At 37.8% G+C, this 22,110-nt stretch overlaps 1 protein-coding gene across 1 annotated transcript; it reads right to left on the bottom strand.

Annotated features, from left to right (window-relative positions):
* Window positions 1-5,279: 5,279 nt before the first annotated feature.
* On the bottom strand, window positions 5,280-20,293 carry Cetn3 (centrin 3). Its single transcript, XM_051182798.1, has 5 exons — window positions 20,180-20,293; window positions 18,801-18,936; window positions 16,290-16,404; window positions 10,756-10,947; window positions 5,280-5,680 (listed from the first exon to the last, which is right to left on the bottom strand). Exons 1-5 carry the CDS (start codon window positions 20,194-20,196, stop codon window positions 5,637-5,639), a joined length of 504 nt encoding a protein of 167 aa, XP_051038755.1. The 5' UTR covers window positions 20,197-20,293; the 3' UTR covers window positions 5,280-5,636.
* Window positions 20,294-22,110: the final 1,817 nt, after the last annotated feature.

Here is a 22,110-nt window from a genome sequence, read left to right as displayed (position 1 = left end):
AAATATAGCATTATAGTGTATAAAAAACTATTTCCACTACATCGAAGATGCATGTTTATATTTAGTAAGGACAAGGAAAATAATCAGAAAGCAGTTACCAGAGCAAGGCATTTCTCATATATATAGCATGCACACACACACACACTCTAATTACAAAGTCACTATTCTAGCCTAGTTAAGGAAGCATGTTTGGATCAATAGTTAGTCCATATCTGGAATATGTTATTAATCAGCTGTATACTTTAGAAAGAGTGTTGGCATAAAAAGCACAAGGCAGAAAATGTCACATTAGCCAAATAATGTGATCATTCTCTGCCCCATTACCTTATCTGAAAAGTATGGAAAGGAACATTCTACTGTGCCTATAAACTGTTCACCACTGAAACCACAACATAAAGTATTTCTAATCAATAAAGTAAGGATGTAGCCCAATGAGTCAGGTAAAAACCATGCAATATAAAAATTACGGAGACTTCTCAAGAACAATATTTGAACAATAAAAAATAGGACTACTAAGAAAAATGGGTATAAGTTAACACAGTAGTACTTGATGCTGAGAAACTAAAATCACAAAATAAAATGCCCTCATAACCCAAAGGGGGTGGGGAGAATAGATTTATCCATTTTGTGGTTACAGAACTTTCCCATTTTGATAAGTATAAATGTTATAGTATGATAATGTTTCAGAAAAAACATCTTTACATGCCAGGCAAAAAGAACAAAATTTAGTGAATTAGGAAAATTTAGAAACAAGTGTTTATGAAAAATATTTTTCTTGTTTGCTACATGTAATTATATAATATTTTAAATAGAAATTATCATCAAAGACTTGATCTCATAATTATTCTATTTAAACAAACTGACACTAACAAATAACAAAAGCCTCAGATATTTTGTATATCTAATTACATATTCTGTAGGGTGAAATGGCATTAAATACCACTATGGGGAGTATACTTTATTTTTTTCAAATAGGTGTATATATTTTAAAAATAACATCTGTAGCGCTGGGGCATAGCTTAGGGTTCAAGCACTTGCATAGCTCACACACGTCTCTTATTCTGATCCCCAACAACACAAAACAAACAAAATAAGAACTATAATAGCCTGTCTTGCAAAATGCCACCTTCTTCCTCCAAGTTTTTTTTTTTTTTTTTTTTTGGGGGGGGGGTGTTTGTTTATTTTTTTAAGTTGCAGCAATAGGTCCCCCTGGTGGAGATTGAAAAAAAACGTGTGTCCTATTTTTCTGTGGTTCCAAGTAACAATCACAGTGTGAGCATTTTGATGAAGTGCTGTTCTTCGAACAATTGTACAGTGAAAGTTGTAAGAAAAAGGTGCCCAAGAAAGGACAGTGGGTGGCATAAAGGTTGCCTTATCCACTCTACATGTAAATGTGTACTTAATACTCATAATTGCAAAACTTAAACCCCCTTTACCCTAAAAACTCCCAAAACATGAAGCTGTAACACACAATCTGTAATATATGATGCCTTTTAAAACTAGATTTAGATTACACAAAGATCCATTGTACCTGCTCTATATTCCTATACACACAAGACAAATGATCCCTGAGGTGAGGAAGAACTATCTCACTGTTTGCTGGAAGCTCCCATGACAATCACCAAGACAATGTGTGCATCCTTAGGTTACACAAGGCAATGTTCTGGCCTAAGAGTCAGAGAAGCATGTGCCACCTTCTATGGATGAGGGAAACACAAGCTCTGGAAGTGAAATCAGAAACACGTGCTCTCATTCAACTTCGTCGGTGGATGCACACCCACAAGTTCAATCACTTCAAAGCCTCGAGGAACTCTGTGCCCTTCTGCAAACCAACGTGTGCTGTCAGCTCAGCGCAACAACAGAAATTCTCAAGGCAGAATTAACTGCTTTTTGTCCTGGAGAACCCAAACAGCCTACATCTGTCTAAAGATGTGAAAATCACTTAAACTCTGACCAGTAAATACTTGACTGTCCTTTCTCTGCCACTGTCCTATTGTTGCTCATTATTTGCTAGCAGCTTCTACTATGTCAACCCTAAATTTGGCTTCCCTTAATCACAGAAGCAACCTCTGGAAGCTATTGCTATAGTAATCTGGAGTCTAACTCACCAGAATCCCTGAGCCATATTCAAAGAGATAGGGCAAATAATAATATATAATCTTAACCTATTTGGAGAAGACAGGATTGAACTATTGTCAACTCTGTAACTCAGGTTGGCCTGAAATTCACTGTGGATCTCAAACTCACAGCAATCCTGCCTTGGCCTGAGTACCAGTATCACTAGGATGAGCCACCATGTCTGGCTTATGTTCTTGAAGGTATGAGGTATGTCGCTGAGCCAGGAGGATGAGAATTGCACTCTAGATGCATACTGTAGGTCACATTCTAAACCAAGCTCTATTACCTCTAGGCTCTCACCTGTTAGCCTAAATTTGAAGTACTAGAACAAGCTTATGGAAACACTACACAGCAGGGGAAAGTGGACATGAGCCCTATGAAAGCCCAGTGTGATTCTGGAGACCTGAAATCTATAGGTCTCTACTGTCAACTTGTGAGTAGTCTCAAGACTCCTTTACCTGACCTCAAATAACTTAAGTTGCCTGTATTCTTCCTTCTCATTCCAGTTGCATTTTGTTTTTAATCATCCTAATGCATTTTTAAATTTGTCACTGACCTATTATTGAAAAAAAAAATAAATTGTAAAGAATTTCTTCGTTTTTCAGCTCAGTTCACCTTTTAAAAGTGGAGATCCTAATAGATGGCAGGAAGCAAGGGGATCTTGACAACTGCAAAATAAACAAAACCTTTGGGTCTTAGTATCTACCCAAGCAGCTAGATAAACAGATCATTTTTAAGCTTATTCAACCAGCTAATAATAGTGTATGATTTATAGAGTTCCTCAGATCTTCCTCCAAATGCATAGAGCACTTATATGAACACTCAAAGAAATTAATCTAAACTTAAAATTATTACCTCAAATGCATCAGGGACCTCAGACATCCAAGGTCAGATGCAAATCACTTGAGGCCACAGGCCAGTAATGATTTGGCAGTCCTTTTCCCTCCAGCAGAGTCCCACCAGGCTTAGTATTTCCCTGTGACTTCTACCAGTTCCCACTGTATCCACCCTCATTGACAGCTCAGTGGTAGTGTGCCTGCCTACTGTGCACCAGGTGCTAGGTCTGATCCCTAGCATTAAAAGAAAATAATGATAATAATGATTTACCTCCAAACAATATCCTAGCTATTCTGGGTCTGTGTACTTAAAAGATTCTGAGAGGCCCTGAAGATCCTAGACTTTCCAAGGTAATTACAGAAATATAAATAATTACAGAATTATAGGCTGTTGGGCTCATGGACCAATAATTTAAACTACAGATTAAGTCTAATTGTAAAAGTTCGTATTTTCGGTTTTTTCAATTCACATTTTTGACAACACAATTTTATTTTTCTCTAAATGAGATCTCTCTCTCTATCTCTCTCTTTCTCATTAATCTTTGACACAGTGATAAAGCCAATTATATTTGAAATCTTAAAATGCAAATCTTTCATCTTTCCCCCCTCTAATTTTAAGGGAGTTACTTTGTTCTTATTGCCAATGTTGAAAATGATCCCACAATCCCTTGGGATTTAGGTTCCCAACAATATCACCCAGCAAGATTGCTACAGAAGAAATCTCCCATACAGTGTAATCTGAGCCAGTTACTCAGACTTAATTGAACACTCAATCTTCACAGAAAATGAGAAAAGGAAATGTAGATCTTGCTTAAAATATGGTTGCATCTACCTGTTTGGCAGGGACTTCAAATGCATGAACTTTGAGAATAATCAAAATGCCCATTTTATAATGAAAGATTACTCCTTAGTAGGTCAACCCCAAACCTTTACCCTGCTGTTAAATTTGAGGTGGTTTTCAATGGTAGAAAATATGATTTGGAAATATTTTTATCACTCAGCATTTAGTTGATGTACACTGCATGTTTTTTATTCTAAAGTGCCATCTATCAGAAGTAGGCTTTCATTAGTTAAGTCACAGGAATTCATGATTTATAGTGCATGTGTGTCCTTGCTGTCAGGTTGGCATGGACCTTCTGGAAGACCCTGGGGACAGGCAGTCTATGGTAATACCATACAGAGAAAATGATCGCTTTTTTTAGAGGACACAGTGGTGTGTTGGACAAATGTTACAAGCATATTAAAATCAGAAATGTCAACCTCCAGGGATTCTATTAAGTATCCCTGATTTCTTTTATTATGGAATAAAGGAAATCTATTCTAAAATATTGTTAATTAAGTATAAGATGAAGGTAACCTGCTGATCCTCAATTCTATAAAATGTCATCTTCCTAAAAATCATTGCATACTGAGAAATGTTTATGTGGTTTCTGTATAACATTTGTAATTTCTGAAGTTATAATAAAAAGGTAACAGATTTTATACATAATTATATAATAACTAATTAGCACTTAACGTTTTGAGTATTCCTCATTGGAACAACTTCCACACATACCTCAGATAAAATAAGCCATGGATCTACTTGTTTGAACCACTCTAGCTAGCTCAAAGTATTTCAACTGTCTCAAATTGTATTGGTTTTCTTTTTTATTTAATTTAAAGAAAAGTCACCAAAATTAACAACTCAATTTTCTTCTTAGGAGAGTTCATATAATCAGGACTGATTACTGAAGGGTATCATTGTTCTGTGACCTACCAACCATAATTCTTTGTTTGCCCCTGACTTCAATAAGGTAGAAGACCCATTAATACCTGAAGAGTCTATCTCTACTATTTCTTGATACACTGTGGGAAAACAAAGTCCACAGTGTTTTCTTGTGCTTGCCATCTTTCCTTTTCCTCACTATCTTACCACATAAAAATCCAACATTTAAATCTTTCATTTTTCCAGGAAGTTAAATGATTACAACTGTATTCAAGTAGTTTAGTGAGAAAATATTCAAGCTCAACTTGTCATTAAAATTGGATTTCTAAAATACATTATAAAGGAAAGATGGGTATATAAATACAGTCCACAGCCCCTGCAAAATGAAGGACAGCACTCATACAAAGCAATCAGGCCTATACTAAATTATCCTACATTGAAATGCAAAATGTCAAGCTTAATGAGCACTTAGGTGATAGACAATGTTCTATTATCATTTGTTATTTTCTGATTTATTTTCAAATACAAGTGAAAGTGTAAAGACTAAAGTTTTGAAATATCTTTTACCAAATGTTAACAGATATCAGAAATCCAAAATAAAAAATTTACCAAACTGAAGATACTAATAAAATAAGTATTTTATTAATGAATGTCTAAAAAACCATGTGCACCAAAATAAAAGAAATTAGCTAATGCTAAATTTAGAAGCCTCCAAATAATATACAACACGTGATTTGATATTTTTTAAGCTTTATATAACTTGTATTATAAACATGAAGTTAAAATTATTGATGCTAACAAAATTGATCATACAAAGAAACTTAACAGCAGTGAAATGTAAATACAAAGGATGCTTAGTTTTAGTCCTTTTGGAGGAAGAACAAGTTGGATATTTTTTTTAAAAAAAACAGGACTTCAGTCACAAAAGGAAATATAGATGGTAACTGCAACGTTTTGGTGTTGACTCTTGTAATCCTTTATATGTCACCAGTCATAATAGCAATGAATTCCTCTTGATTTACTGTGGCAAGAAAAACAATGTTATGGTCAGAAACACAGGAGCTTTCTTTCACCAATGAATATATCATTTTATAATGTATTCAACTTTACAACATATAAAAATCCCAGAAGTCAAAACAAAACTTCTAGAATAAAAATGTATGGATAAGCATTATCAATAAATGAGTATCTTATCACCTTAAGAAGGGATAACAGATGACATATGGATCATAAAAGTGAGTCACAGACAAAACATTTATGCCGAAACAGTTTAAAAAGCGGCAGGTCTACTTAAGTAGTCTAACAACCTATCTTTATAATTTTTACTTTACTAATACATTTAATAGAGTAATTCCAGAGCTACCTCAATAAGTATGTTAGGTCTGAAACAGAGAGCAAATGTTTGAAACATAAAATAATCGATTATGAAATATGGATTGAACAGTATTGGAAAATACTATTGTAGAAGAAACCATCAATGAGGAATTTTTTGATATAAGCAAATCACAAATTGAACAGTAAAAATACAGCATTTAAAAAGGAATTGGAAAGAAAGCCAAGGTGGGGAAATGCCATCACAAGCCCAGGCAGAGAACACGTACCTAGAAAAAGAAACTGTGAGTTAAGATGAGTGAGATGTTCAGAAGCGGGCAGATGTCCATGAAGTCCTGTTCAGTCTTAAACATTTACCAGGCATCTGGAGACATGGAGGAACAGGGTACAAACCTACACTACTCTTAAGCTAAGTCAAGGACCTGAGAAATAGGGGTTGCAATCTCTGTGGCTAAATAACACATCTGAAGAGCTTATGAAAACAGGATCACCTCTTCCCCAACTAATATCTCAAATATGCAAGAATCCCAAACCTGTGGTCCCTTATCTAAAACCTCTTGATTGAAACCATCTAAACCAAAATAGAAAGAATTGTCTTCTTAAGAAAACAATAAAAGGAGCCTCAAATGATTTGATTATAAATCATTTAACATTGAATATAATTATGATTAAAACAATCTTGTTTCAAATTTAAATTTTAAATAAATATAAAACAAAAATAAATAAACAAACAAAATACCATGACCAAAAAACAAGTTGGGGAGTGCAGTAGTTTAAGTGTAATTGGCCCCCATACTCTCCTAGTGAGTAGTATTAGGAAGTGTGGCTTTGTTGGAGTGTGTATGGCCTTGTTAGAGGAAGTGTGTCACTGTGATGGCGGGCTTTGGGGTTTCCTATGTTCAGGATACTGCCCAGTGTCTCAGTACACTTCCTGTTGCATGCAAGATGTAGGACTCTCAGCTACTTCTCCAGCACCATGCTCCTTCCATGATGATAATGGACTGAACCTCTGAACTATAAATGCAAATAAATGTTTTCCTTTACAAAAAAAAAAAAAAAAAAAAAAATACTCAAAATCTAAGAAGTACTTGTTTTATTCAATATTTTTCCTTTTCTTAAAATAACTAACACTTAAGTCCAACAAAGTAAGAAACAGAAAGTGACTAAGGGAACCAAATGAGCTACCGACAACCAGAGAGGCTTCAGATGGTAAGCTAGGTCTTCTAACACGATCGTTCTCAAAATAAACACCAGAGTGGCCAAGACAATGGCTCAGAAGTAAAAGCATTAATATGCAAGCCTGATGGCCAGTGTTCAATCCTGGAACCCAGGTAAGAAGCCGGATGGGATGGTGCACATCTGTGTTTTAAGCATTCCTACAGAGATGGGAAACTCACCACAGGCTAGCTAGATGGAGTCTACAGTCCAGGAAACAGAAGTCACTACTCACTCACAAGGAAGGTGGGAAATGACTCCCATACTCCTCTCTTTCTCTCTCTCTCTCTCTCTCTCTCTCTCTCTCTCTCTCTCTCTCTCTCTCTCTCTCTCTCTCATGTGTGTGTTAAGAAAAGTACATGAGAGGCCATCTGGCTTCAAGAGGAAAAAAACAAAGTTTATCATTAGAAGTACCAGTCAATACATTAATTCACTGCTTCCCATAACAGGAGGTCTAGTTAACATGTTACCTTCTGTCTCAAACGATACAGTATCTCTGCTTATTTGGAAAACTGAGTTTAAGTTCTGGTACCACCATGAATTAGCTTTGTGATAACTTGGTCCTTAGCCTTTTCATCTATATATGCATCTATGCTATGTGTATACAGCTATAAGCCTATATCCATTTTACAAAAGTGATTATGAAAACTGAGTAACATAGTTCACAAGCTAAAAACTATGTTCCTATATAGGAGCTGCTAAATAAATGCTGACTGGACTGGCTAGTTTTATGTCAACTTGATACAAGCTAAAGTCATTTAAGAGGAGAAACCTTGATTGAGAAGAATCCTCTTGGGCTGTAGGCATTCCTGAATTACTAACTAATGGGGGGATAGGGGCTATCTCTATCCTGGCCTGGTGGTCATGGATTTTATAAGAAAACATACTAAGCTAGCATTAGAAACAAACCAATCAGCAGCAATCTTTCATGGCCTCTGCACAAGCTCCAGACCATTTTGAGTTTCTTGCCTTGGCTTCTTTCAATGGACTGTGACTCAAGATATGTAAGTTAAATTCCTCCCCAAGTTGCTTTAAGTTGTTTTATTCAATATTTTTCCTTTTCTTAAAATAACTAACACTTAAGTCCAAGAAAGTAAGAAACATAAAGTAACTAAGGGAACCAAATAAGCTACCGACAACCAGAGAGGCTTCAGATGGTAAGCCAGGTCTACTAATATCTAACCACACTGCTTTGGAGAGAACAGTGGAAGGACTTTAGAACTTTGTTCTAGAAAAGCCATTGAGTGTTCAAAGCTTGGAGAGCTGTTCTGTGGGAGACTGGAAGAAATGCAGCGGATGGAGGCCTGGCTTATGAACTTCCAGAGGGAAGTTTGAGAATCACATTCTGTTGGGGCCATTGAATATTTTGAGTTAAGAATATGTGGTTCTGGCTAGGTTGGGCTGAAGAATCAACTGTGATCAACAAGATATTAAAACCACTAGAGTGAAACTGCCAAACCCACTTTAGTGAAACCTCTGCTCTGCTGGGACAATGGATGTTGGTCAGCTTAGTGGGGATTAAGAAGAGACCAGCATTGCTGAAGTGAAGTCTTCTAGAAAGTATTTCCTCAGAGTTCGCACACAGAAACTGTGGTCTAGAGGTGGCCAAGTCTGTACCTCGTGCTGGAAGGCAAACTTGGTCTAATGTAAGATCACCCAGGTGGTACAGGTTTTGGAGGCATGAAGGGGGACATGGAGAGCAGTTGAGGATTGGCACTGTGTGGCAGGGCTCGAGTCCCTGAAGGCAGCCCAGGATAGGCAATTGGTGAGGTGCAGCCTACCTGAAGCAAAAGATCCAGAGGTCTGAAGATACCAGTATCATGGGATGACCTCCAAGAGCAGCAGCAGCCCTGGGATGGAACTGGCTTCTGCTTAGGAGACAATCTGTGTGGCTGCAGATGGCAGAGCCAGAGAAGTGACCTGCGCCCTTTGGAGGAGCCCGGAAGGGTGGAAGCAGATGAATCCCAGACATTGGATAGAGTTACTTACGCTGTCAGGAGTTTGGTTTCACTTTGTTCAGAGTGTGACTGTGTCTGGTTCTTCCTTCTGGAAAACTCTCTGCATCAGCTCCTGCCTCCAGGTTCCTGTCTGGTTTGAGTTCCTGCCTTGACTTCCCTCAATGGACTAAGACTCAGGTATGCAGGTCAAATAAACCCTTTCCTCCCCAAGTTGCTTTTGGTCATGGTGTTTCATCATAGCTATAGTAATACTAAGACACCAACCATCATTATCTTCATTATTTATAAAGTGATCTACTATGGCTTCTTGAATGCTGCATTCATCTTTATAAAAGCACATACTGCATTTTGTTTTATATTATTTATACTTATATTGAGAGACTAGGGTGCTATTCTTTCTATATTATTAGATATGCTTAAGTATGTAGTATACATTATTTATCTTCATATCCTCAATCAGTCGTTATTACCCTAAGCTCATAAAGTTGAAAAAAGTTATTCTTAAAAACTGGATAGCATTAAACATTTATAAGAGCAAATGAGTTACTAAAGGTCACAAAAAAGCAAGTATTTTTATCCTCAGCAGTTCAAAATGCAAAAACTACAAAACTCGGCTTGCAGCCAAGAGAATCCGTATTAAATATATTAAAGTGTCAAAGCCATTTGCTCCTCTGAATGCTAGGAGGCTCAGTGGAACCCTCACCAACCACAGGCACCCTTGTAGAGGCTTTTGAGAAAAGATGGTGTTTCAAATGGACAATTGGCCTGAATATAAAGAACAGCATGATGAAATGCAAACACTGTCTTCAGTATACAGTGTTCTGTACACTAGCGCTAGAGCCAGCGCATGAAAGAAGAATGGAGCAGAAATAAACCAGGTACTAAGTGTAGGACTGGCATAGGGGAGTTTTGCACCTTACTCTGCAGGTAGTACAGGCTCTTTCTTCGGTGTCTGAACACAGAAACAACATCATACTGCAGTTTAGGGAAAGAATATTACCAATGAAATGAAGAAAGATATTGGAGACTTCTATGTCCAGAGGGCAATGGGAAAGCTGTAAGAAAGTGTCTGTGGGGGACAGGTAGCACCTCACAAGCAGCCAGGGAAAGGATGTGGTAATATTTTAAATAAAAAACAGGGCCCGAATCAGAGTAGAAGGAAACAATTTTTATAAAAAAAAAATTAAAAGTGATTGAAAGAAAGTTATCTAATTTAGTAATAGTTCAGAAGTGTAAACAGGTTGAGAGGGAAAGCATGGGAACCTAAAATTTTAGTAAGTAGCTAAATTTTAGTGTTATTTAATCTTCAGAGAAGTATGTATAATATTTCAGATCATAACTCGCATAGCTGTTCTAAAGATCTGCTTCAGTATAAATAGAAGCTTTTGGCACCCAATTGGACTCCCATCTATTCAGGAGGCTGAGGCAAAAGGATTATCAGTTCAAGATCAAACTTGAAATAAGTTCAAGGCAACATGAGGCTCATCTTCAAAACCAAAGGAGAAAGAAACTGTGGGGGAGAAGGGAGAGAAAATTTGCTTGGAGTCTTGAAAACTCAACAGATTTTAGAAAAAAAATTAAGCAAACTTACTCTCTCCATCGCCATCTTTATCAAATTCCTCTATCATAGCTCGGAGTTCTTCATCGCTCATATTTTCACCCAGCTCTCTGGCAACACGTCGCAAATTCCTCAAGCTTATTTTACCCGAATCATCATCATCAAATAATTTAAATGCTTTCAGTATCTCTTCATGAGGGTCTCTTTCCAATATCCAGTCTGTCACTAGAGTTAAAAGAAACTTTTGAGTCAGAGGACATTCATCTAGAAAGTCAGCTATTAAATGAGGTGACAGCTGTGAATCTGACAACATTCCATCTAATAGTTAAATGTCAAGGTGGATCACTAAACTCAGAGATAAAACTAATTCCAAAGCCAGGCTTTAAATGGTAATCTTTTAGTGCCTATAAATATTATAATATTATAAATGTAAGCAAAACTATATTGTACAAAGGCCAAAAAAGAGACTATAAACACACACACACTATATATATACATATATATATATGTATATGTATATGTATATACATATATACATATATATGAATTAAACTGGGGATGGAGAGATGATCAGCAGTTAGGACCACTTGTTCTTACAGACCATATGAGTTCAACTCCCAGCAACCATGTGGCAAATCACAACAGTCCATAATTCCAGTTCCAAGGGATCCAAAGCCCTCTTCCGACCTAGACACCATGTTCACATGTGTTGCAAAGACACACAAAATTATTAAGTCCAAAAAAACTTTTCAAAAGTTGCTACTCTATCAGGCCACCTAGTGTAAGTGAACAATGAGCAGGTGAAAGCTATTAGACAGATAACACCCTGATTCTTCCTCAAATGTAACCAACTCAGACGTTAAGGATTAATCAAAGATATTGTCAGCACCAATACAAACAAAACACAAGTTAGTGCGTGAAAATGCTATCAGCATCTTCATGATTAAAAGAACTAGTTGACTTTTGACAACATTGAATTTGGATTAAAACAATTAAAACTGATCACACAACATACAGCGCTCTGTATGGGGGTCTAAATCATATCATATACACACATACATATAAAATATATCATATATGTACATCACAAAATAATAATTCTCAAACTAGTTAAATAGAAATGAATCATTTCTGACTTAATATATTAAATAAAGCCACACATCAACATACTAAGTATATATACTTCAACAGCATAGGCCTTTAATCAATAGTCAATAAAAACTGACATCTATAAAATTTGATACTGTTTAATAGAATTCTGAAAATATCTAGGTAAACAGTTCTGAAGCAACTCTACATGTTGTTCTGCTACAGGAAAAGACATTTATTATTTTCATTACACCATCAAAAGTAATCTAGTCCTATTGGGATGTATAGATTCATTTGAAAATTTCAAATGCCTGTAGCCAGAAAGTACTGGAATGATTAATGAGCCCAAAGTGAAAAAAATACAATTTAAGTCCTCTATAAATTGTTGTCTATTGCTATTTCATCTGTATTTGGCTGAATAAGCACCTAGTCAAGCTAATGGTAATATCAACTACACATATATCCAAAATTATCTTTTAGACATTAATTTTATCCAAAAAAGGTTTCCAAGAAACTAATTGACGTATATTACCCTAAGTATGCAAATCAAAGTTCATAAATATTCAGTAAAAAGAATTGGCATACCTACAGCCATAACACCAAAATAAAATACCACACTTAACTCTATGGCACACACTCAACTTATTTTGAATTCAGTCCCAACAAGAAAGCAGGACAAGAAAAAAGTGTTATGAAATTTCATCGATTAAGTAACATACATGACAGGTAAACCAGAAAGGCAGACTGCAGAAAATACTAATGCACTTAAAGAAACAACAGATGGGAAGCCAAGATGTACAAGCACTTATTATCCAACCGACACTCTATTAGGATTTCAGATAGATGTGTCTATATGAACACCTACCAATACTCTCCCATAGAATTCAGCTTTCATAGGACTTGTAACTGCCCATAAATTCTGAGCAACTAGAGCATCATCCAACATAAGGTATTTTACAGTGACATTCCTCCACACCTTCACCTTCCATTTCTGTTCTACAAGTACTATTCACAAAAAATATCTTTTTCAATGGAAACAAAATAGGCATGGTGGCTCACACCTACACTCCAGTAGAAAGACTGTTAACACACACACAGTCAAGGTATCACCTGTTTCACAAAACTCCAAATTTCTATCCATTCAACCACTTTTTGTTTTAATTTTTATACTGTAGTACTGCACTTTATTGACATACAGCACACCAAAACCAACTACAAAGATACATGATTTAACTACTGTCAGAAATGTCCTCCTATCAAAGTTATTAGACACTATAAAAATCATGTAAGAAAACAGCTAATTCTGAAGCACTGCCTTAAAAGTCAATCAAAAACCATGAAAGACAATGTTTGAAAGTTCCTATCCAAACATACAATACTTATTTCAAACTCACAAATACTGGACCTTCAAAGCCTTCCACAGCCACCTATGGGCTTTGCTGCTTCCTTGACCGCCACTGACTGAAGGGTAACTGTATCATTTACTCATTCTAACATAGTGGTAAGGCTTTTGCTCCCATAAGTGCCACTAGTAAGAACTACAATCCTGAAGATACTATCTTATTGTACTCTCAAACTCAACCCTCTTTCTTTTCATCTAGCAATCCTGGCCATAAAGTCTACCACTTTTTTTCTTCTCAGAATCTCTTCAGCTCTTCAGTCTTCTCATCAGCTACTTTTGTAAAACATGGTATCCCCGTCTATATATTCTTCTGACTAAAATAAATTTTAGTACAATTTTAGTACATTACTTAAGACTATCATTCTGACCCAATTCTGCCTTCCCAGGTGCTCTGACCTTCTCTAGCAGAGGGGACCACATGAGATCAAACTTCTCCAACATGCTGAACATCTAATACCACTCAGCCTGTTGCTTTGTCTGCCCTGACAGCCATCTCCTCTACTCTTACAATCTTCTTGTCAATCTTCGATTCCTGAAGATTTAAATTAAAAAATCCCCTCTGCAAAGGCTTAGTTTCTCTGGATGAAGACTGGAGAGATATTTCCCGTAAAGGGCCAGATAAAAAACATTTTAGGTTTTGAGGGACTTAAGCTCACAGTCTAAACTACTCACTCAATCATGATAGCAGAAAGGCAGCATAAATAAACAGGTGGCTGTACAGAAAATGCAGCCAAATTCAGTTCCAGGGTTACAGTTTGACAACTTTGGCCCTAGCTAACAATCTCCCTCTATCAAAGAACCAGAGTTTGTTATTACTTATACCTAAATCTAAGGTCCTAAAACAATTTCCTGATAATTGTAACTAACTCCCATTCTTCCCACCAAATGCAAAAATTTCAGTGCTGGATAAATAATCAAAATGGAAACAATACTGGATTTTAGATAGAATTTTAAATGTAAGTAGTATAAGCCAGGAACAGATGAAGTATAAAAACATCTCACTTCTACTCTTACTTTAAAGGCAGCAACTCCTCAAATACCTGCTATTCATTAGCTAAATGATGTTAACTACCCTTGCACTGGATGAACGTTAATTCTTTTTTCTTACAATAGGGAAAGTTCAGGAAGTGCCAGGCTCATCTGGAAATATCCTGGGTCAATGTCCTTAGGCAAAACAAATGGTTCGGGTTCGTAAAGATAAGGTCTAGGTAGTATGGAACTCTGTTCTTAAGTACTAAAATATAAAAATTACAATGGTTAAAATTGCATTTATGTAAAAGATGTTTTACAAAACTATAAATAACAATGCTTAAAGCAGTCTTCAACAATGAAAAACAAAGTAAGACAATGAGAATATAGAATAGAATGTTTTAATGCCCCAACAATACAAATATATTCCCAAATTCTGAATTCAGAAACAAATAAAACAAAAGACTCTTTCTCTGGCCCTTTTCTTTTTCTTGAACACAGGATCTCATCATGTAGCCCTAGCTGACCTGAAATTTGCTGTGCAGACCAGGCTGACCTCAAACCCATAGTGCATAGACTACCTCTGCCTCTTGAGTGCTGGGATTATTCTCAATCATAATAACAGCATGTAGCAGCTCTTCCTATATACTGCAGCGTTTAACATTTCCCATTTTAATCAACTACTTAATCCTGACACATTACACTATCCCCATTTTACAAGAGAAAATAAGGCACAGACAAGTAAACTAATCAAGTTTCACAGATACTTAAGAGTCAGAACCAAGATCGGGAAGCCAGGGAGGGAATCTGGTTCCAAAGTAGTGTGTGGTTTATATGTGCCTCCATTACAGCTTTGTCTTAGCCACATCATCTCCACTATGAACTGTCTGTCAGCTGGCTTCTATAAATGACCCATGTAAACACCTGGCTATTGGGAGCAACCTCAGGAGGCCTCCTACACTGTGAGGGAAAGGTGGCTCTTGCTCTCCTCTCAAGGAAATATTCTACAAATTAGAGGGGGCAAAATAAATCCACTTCTGCAATGGAAAATCTGCCTCTCTAAAACAGTCATACACTAGTTCCTAAGTTGAGGGTCTTCTGTGTTATGAGAAATGTTTCTTCCTCTTAGATTTGTCATCTTTTGCTCTTCTGCTTCCTGTGCTTTAGGTGTGAGTTTAATGAGAGAGGGAGGAAGAAAGAGAGAGAGAGAGAGAGAGAGGGAGAGAGAGACAGAAAGAGAGAGAGGGAGATAAATATCTATTTTTCTGTCTTCTCATTAGCATTTCTTTTTCTTTTCCCTGTTACTTCTCCTTTAAGATTAAATAAAGGTTTTGTGTGTATGTATAATTGCAGTAGTTTTCAATCTTTCAAATATATGAAAATAACTGCATGGCACACTTAAGATTATGATCCCAAAAGTATTATCATTGGTTAAGAACAGTAGCTTAACAAAACTGAATCTAAATATTTACATAATCTATATATAACATTGTAGGCACTGTAACCTTCCAGAATCCTCTACTGAAAAAGTATTACCTGGACAGCATAAGTAACTAACTCATTAAAACCAAATATCTATACTGTAAGGCACAATAAGCTCATACTATCTAAAACAAGTTCTCATGAATCCAGCCTGGCAAAGATCTCCCTTACAACAGCCCGTCCATTGCCTCAACTTCACAACAGCCCATCCATCACCTCTACTCCACAGCAGATGACAAACATCACTAAGATTAGTTTTTAAGAGCACAGAGCCTCAGAAATTGTCCACTTTAGAAGATATATTCATCTCCCCATCTCCCACCAAGACGCCCAGTCCTACTACTTCTGTCTTCTCCCGCTTTACCAACAAAAATCACACAGTGCATTAGTCTCCAGCAACGCATCCTCGACATCAGCATACTAAACTGTTTTACTAACAAGGAATTTTTGGTCACCCTTTAGTGACATAATATTAATAAACCAGAAAAAGCAACACAATAATTCCTTGTTAAAATCATCAAGTTAATTCTCACAGTACAGTTCAAGGTATTTTTGACTTTGAAAACAAACAAAACCTCATAATTTCCCAACAAATACTGGAAACAAAGGTTACTTAAGTACACACCAACTTCATTAAAATCTTCAAAAGTGATTTTGCCTGTGGCTTCTCTGTCATAATCTTTAAGAATCTTCAGTACATCAGCTTTTTTCACATCAAAACCCAAGGCTCTCATTGCCACCTTTTGGATTAAAAGGGAAAAACAAATTATAAAACACTCCTCACAAAAGAAGTAAGCAATCATTGATTTCTACGAAAGTTTACATCTTAAAAGATGACAATATTACTAAAGCACAATTATTCTATATTTTTATATCTCTAAAATAACAAAATAATACTATTTTAGCTTTTCATTTTGAAATTAAGTATAAATGTTTTTCATTGACATTTTGATGTTTTATATGACCAACTAATTGAAAAAGAATTTACACAAAATACGTAACAAAATGCACTAAATACACAGATAACATTCATTTGTTAACAAGAGATTAAAGACATGTTATAAATATTAAAAGGCTAATCAAGAGAATAAAAGCAGCCTGCTAAGGTGACACATGACTTTCATCCCAGCAACAGGGAGGCAGAGGCAGGTGGATCTCTGTGAGTTGGAGACTAGCCTGGTCTACAAAGCGAGTTCCAGGACATCGAGAACTGCTACACAGAAAAACACTGTCACAAAAAAATGAATAAATAAAAGCAGTAAAAAAGCATAAAACTGCATGAACTTCACAATCATACCACTCAGGTGATGAGACAGGATTGCCATAAATTGAAACTAGTATGGGATACCAGAAAGAAAAAGAAAAAGAAATCCTTTCCCAACAAACAGCGTTCCCATCAGAGCAACTATGATTAGCTACCCATCGATCTGTCTTGGGGTAATTTAAACAGAAGCACTCTGCTGTTAGTAACAGGAAAGGGAAGATGTGTCACTAGTTAGTGAAGTGTTACAGTCAAATCAGCCCTTAGTGAAAAGGTAGAGTTGGTGGAAAGGATGGGGGATTACAAGAAGTGCTGAAATGAAGACTAGGACAGAGGGCGGTTTACCTTCTCTAGATGGGAAGAGTCTGGGTAGAAGTAATTAGCAAGGAAGAAAAGTAGTGGGAAAAAAATACAGCATTAAAAAGAAAAACTACAGTCAAGGTTTATGAGCAATGAACATGCCCAAAGAATGGAAAACACATAAACTTAGGGGAGGTGTAAAATGGCAAACCAGAGGTGAAGAAGCCCCAGCTATGAAGTGAAGTCCCAAACATGAGAGAAATGACAACAAATGCCTAGGACACAGTACAGGGATAACTTACACTCTGTGGGTAAGGGTAGCAGCAGCTACAACAGAATAGTGTTATGGGGAGTGAGCTAAAGGATGACCTCAAGGGTGAGGCTACAGGGCCAGGCCAATTACTAATGTTAGACATTCTATCCTCTCACTGCATAGCTCCTACCCCTACTTGGATTGCTTAAAAACCCTACAATGTTGCCAAATTAAAAACTATTGAATAACATTTAAGGCTACTAAAAGATCTCAAGTATGTTACTAGGCTGAATATAAGAAATGTAAGATCCTCACCAATTTCCCTTTCTATCTTTACTAGTAATTTTAAGCCCTGAATTTGACATGGTCCCTCAGTATGTGTCAACATTAGACATCAGACAATGTACATCCTTTGTAGCAAAGAAAAGCAGACTAAGAATGTGTCAGTATTATCTTTAAAATTAAAAGATTGAGCCAAGTGTTAGTGGTACATGCCTTTAATCCCAGCACTTTGGAGGCAGAAGAAAGCAAATCTGTGAGTTCTAGGTTAGCCTGGTCTACAAAGTGAGTTTCAAGAAATCTTGCCTAACAAAACTATAAAATAAAGTTAAATAAATAATAAAAGCTTGAAAGACAACATTTTCAATCTTGGAAATGTCTGAGCAAAGGAGAACACTCAATCTGAAAACTGTTGAAAACTGTTGGTGCTACACTTAAGTGATACCGCAGTGGGTAAAAGTGCTTGCCCTGCACCAGAATTGGAACCCACCACCCACATAACAGACAGGCATGGCTGCCGGTCCCCAGCATTGAGGGGTAGATCGGGTGTGAGCCCAGAGTTCACTCTCTAGCCAACCTAGGCAAAGCTGATGAGCTTCCAACTCAGCCAGGCTCCCTGTCTCCAGGCAGTAAGGTAGTCAGTGATCAAAGACACACAAAGCCCTGTTCTCCCTTCTACATGCTACACAATGTGGTCCACATGCCTACACAGGCATATACATATGCCACATGCATGGTTTTTAAAAATCCGAGCTCCACAGTCCTCCAGAAAAAGCCAGAAATGGAAAGAATAACCTAAGGATTGTTCTTTTACCTGGGTGAATGAAAAAGCCATACTTTCCACCAGCACGTTCTTTTACATTTAAATACAAGTTTCTAAAAGCCATATTAGGGTTTTTTATTCAGTTTTATTGCAGCCCCTGTAGGCGGGTACTGAAAACAGCTTCAGGTTCTAAAACAAGCTTTTAAAATAGACTTTAAAGCAACAGTGAAAAATGCAATTCATTTAAATAACAGAGATGTGTCATGAAGTACACTGTTACCTTTAACTCATGATAATCTATCGCGTGGTCTTTGTCGGTATCAAAGAGCTCAAAGGCATCTTTAATTTCTTGTTTCTGTTCTTCAGAGAGCTCTCTTCGTTTTTTCCTCTTTGTTTTGTCTACTACAAGCTCATTTCTGTGACACAGAAAAATGTGTTTAGTCCAGTTCGACCCAAATCACTTAGGACAAACAATGGTTTTCTAAATTTCAACAAATCGGCGTAGAGTAGCCTGGAGAATAAAGAAGCTGTCCCTAAGTACTATACTCCAAATGCACTTGTATATACCAAAATCCAAAGCTCCATAGCTGTTATTCATGTTACCTACCAAGAGCATGAAAACAAACACAAAAATCCATGTGAAAGTAAACTTCGTAAATGATAACCACAATATTTGGTTTACACTGGACAGCCTACAATTAAATTTTCACAATTACTACAAAAAGCAACCATAAAGCTTAAAAGGTGAGACACTTTAACACTGCAAGTTCAAATGTTTTCAGAGTATACATTTCTAACAGTGTTTTGTGTTTTTATTCCATATTAACCAGCCAAAATATAAAAGCACCTAAACAAATATAAGACGCCCAAAATAATAGCGTCTAATGTCCTTGCTTGCTTGGATCTCTGTGATGTTTAAAAGTGTTGTAATTCTCACTTAACATATAAACGATGGGTTAAACGTCTTCATTTAAAAACTCTGGAGAAGCATAAAAGAAAATCTAAAAAAGGGCATTTAGAGCCGAAAAAAAAGTCTGCCTTAAAGGCTGTCAACGTAGGAGTCCAAATGTTTAAATGAGGCACAACACGTGTAACAGCAACGTTTTAAGAGTGGAAATTTGAGGGCCTGTCACCAGCTAAGTGTGTCTGCTCCTCTAACACCTGAAGGGCAGAAGCCTGCTGGGGCTGAGCAGGGACTAAGGTGGCCTTTCCCGGACGCCTGCCACACCCCCGCCGGGCCACACCTCCGCCCCACGCCACAGCGCCTGCACGTGGAGATGGACAGGGTGAGGAGCCAATGGGAGCCAGAGAGGTAAAGGTGGGTGTCTGGACGTGAATGGCGGAAACCCAGGACACCAGATCCGCCAGGGGCGGCCAACGTTACAGGGAGCCTCGACCGCGGAGGGAGCCTCGCCGTCCCGTGCTTGTCCTAAGGAAGGAGGCCGCACACGCAGGAGGGAAACCTCGCGAGACTTGGCTCCCGGCGCAGGGCCAGCGCAGTACGCAGCCAAGGGCCGCAAAGCGGCAGGGCAGCGGCGGCGGCCGGGAGGCGGGCACCGCCGCGATGCTCTGCGCTCTGCACCCGCGCCCGGCCCGGCCTCCCTTCCGCGCCCGCCCTGGCCCTCTGCGCAATGGAGACACGGCCTCCTCGTTACCGACCTCAAAGCTAAACTCATTTTCTCTTCCGACAGAGACGTTCCGCCCAAGGACTTTTCCACGGGAACCGCTCAACAGCCGCCGACCTCCCGGCCGCGGGACCGCCCACCGAACAGAGTTTCGGGGCGCGATTGGCTGAAGGTTACCAAGAGTCGGCCCATTGGGGCGGGAGGCTCGCCGGCCCTCTAATTTCATTGGTCTCCACTCGTGTCAATCAAGTTCACCTTCGGGCCCCACTGCCTCTCTGGCCCCTCGGATTGGCCAGATGCTGTCCGGTCCGGAGTCCTCGGGCAGTGTCAGTCACCACGCTGGGTTCGGGTGCTCAATTCCAGGCTCCACGCGTGACTGTTTGTGCTGGAGTCGAGCACGCACGGACAGCCTCGAGGGAGGGAAGAGAAAAGGCACAGTACAAGCTGCCGCCAAAAGATCAGCGGTTTGGGGTGGCCCTTGCACCTCAGAAACCAACACGTAAACCAGAGGGCTTTGCTGTTCATTCTTATTTCAGGAACTACTAATCCACTAAGCGTTCCCTCCCCCCCCACCAAAAAAAAAAAAAAAAAAAAAAAAAACTTTTGCAGGTGATTCCAAGAATTCGCTCTGTAGTCTAGGCTGACAGAGATGGCCTGGCCTGCCTCTGCCTCCCGAGTGCCGGGATTACATACGTGCATCATCAAGGCTGTAAGACACGACTGGAGTAGGTCCATCATTCATTATATTGCTCTGTTAGGTTATTTACGTTAAACTACCTAAACCACCCTTTTCATCATGTGTGCGATTTGAGATGTATTTGTTTGCTTCTATCCCGTGTTTTCTAGTGCTGTGCAGGTTATCTTCATTACCCACCAAACCTCTTGAAGCTAACTGGGATCATTCAGCTGTTTAGCTGAACGTCTTCAAGGTCAGGAGTCTACTTCCCATTTAATCTAATGTTTGTACCAAATAAAACGCCTGGTATTTTTAAATGTTAAATTATTAAATAAACCATTTATTTGAAGCTGTTTAAAAGAAAGGTCAAAATTGAATTAGACGGAATAAATTACTGAAAAATAACAAGACAAATTTATTTGTCTTTCTTGTTGTTGGTTTTTTGAGACAGGTTTTCTCTATATTAACATCCCTGCCTATCCTGGAACTCTGTAGACAAGGCTGACCTCAAACTCATAGAGATCCTCCTGCCACTGCGTCCTGAATACTGGAATTCAAGACATGCTCCTAGCTACTTAAGACGATTGTTTTGTAAAGAACTTGATAGAATTAATAAATTGGTAAAATACTATCTTTTAATATTAAGCTTATTCTTGCAACACATAAATTTCAAACTTCTAGCAATTAAATAAGAAATATGAACTATTACTACTTAGTACTTTTAAAAGGGAAGTTTAAATAGACTAGCAAGATAGTACATTGGTTAGAAGCACTTCCTATAGAAGCCTGATTACTTCACTTGATCTCCACCCCCTGCAACCTGCTAGAAACTCATAGTGAAATGAGAGACCAACCCCAAAAAGTTGAATTCTGACCACTACACAGGTGCCATGGCTGTGGCACACACACACACACACACACACACACACACACACAATTATAAACTTGATAGGTCTAATACATATAATTAAAATGAAATCACTTCAAAGAAAACAACGGTAACTAAAAGTTGAATAAATAAATTTGGTCAGCATCAACAAGACTAAGAAATTCCATGTCAACAACTAAAAAGTAATTTACTTGGATTTTTTTTTTTTGCAAGTTTTTGGTTTTTTTTGTTTTGTTTTGTTTTTTAATTTTTGAGCTAATTCCTGTGCTTTAAATTCAGTGTGTGGTAATTATGGAATTTTTATTTTGTAGTCAAGGTAGTTAGCAAAAATCTTCAGCATCCTCAAAAAGAAAAAAGTTTGCAGTCACTCAAATGCAATGGTGCTTACAAACATTATGGT

The sequence above is a fragment of the Phodopus roborovskii genome, unplaced genomic scaffold (assembly GCF_943737965.1).
Source record: "Phodopus roborovskii unplaced genomic scaffold, PHOROB, whole genome shotgun sequence".
Taxonomy (NCBI): Eukaryota; Metazoa; Chordata; class Mammalia; order Rodentia; family Cricetidae; genus Phodopus; species Phodopus roborovskii.
This window is presented reverse-complemented; position numbering and strand designations above follow the sequence as displayed.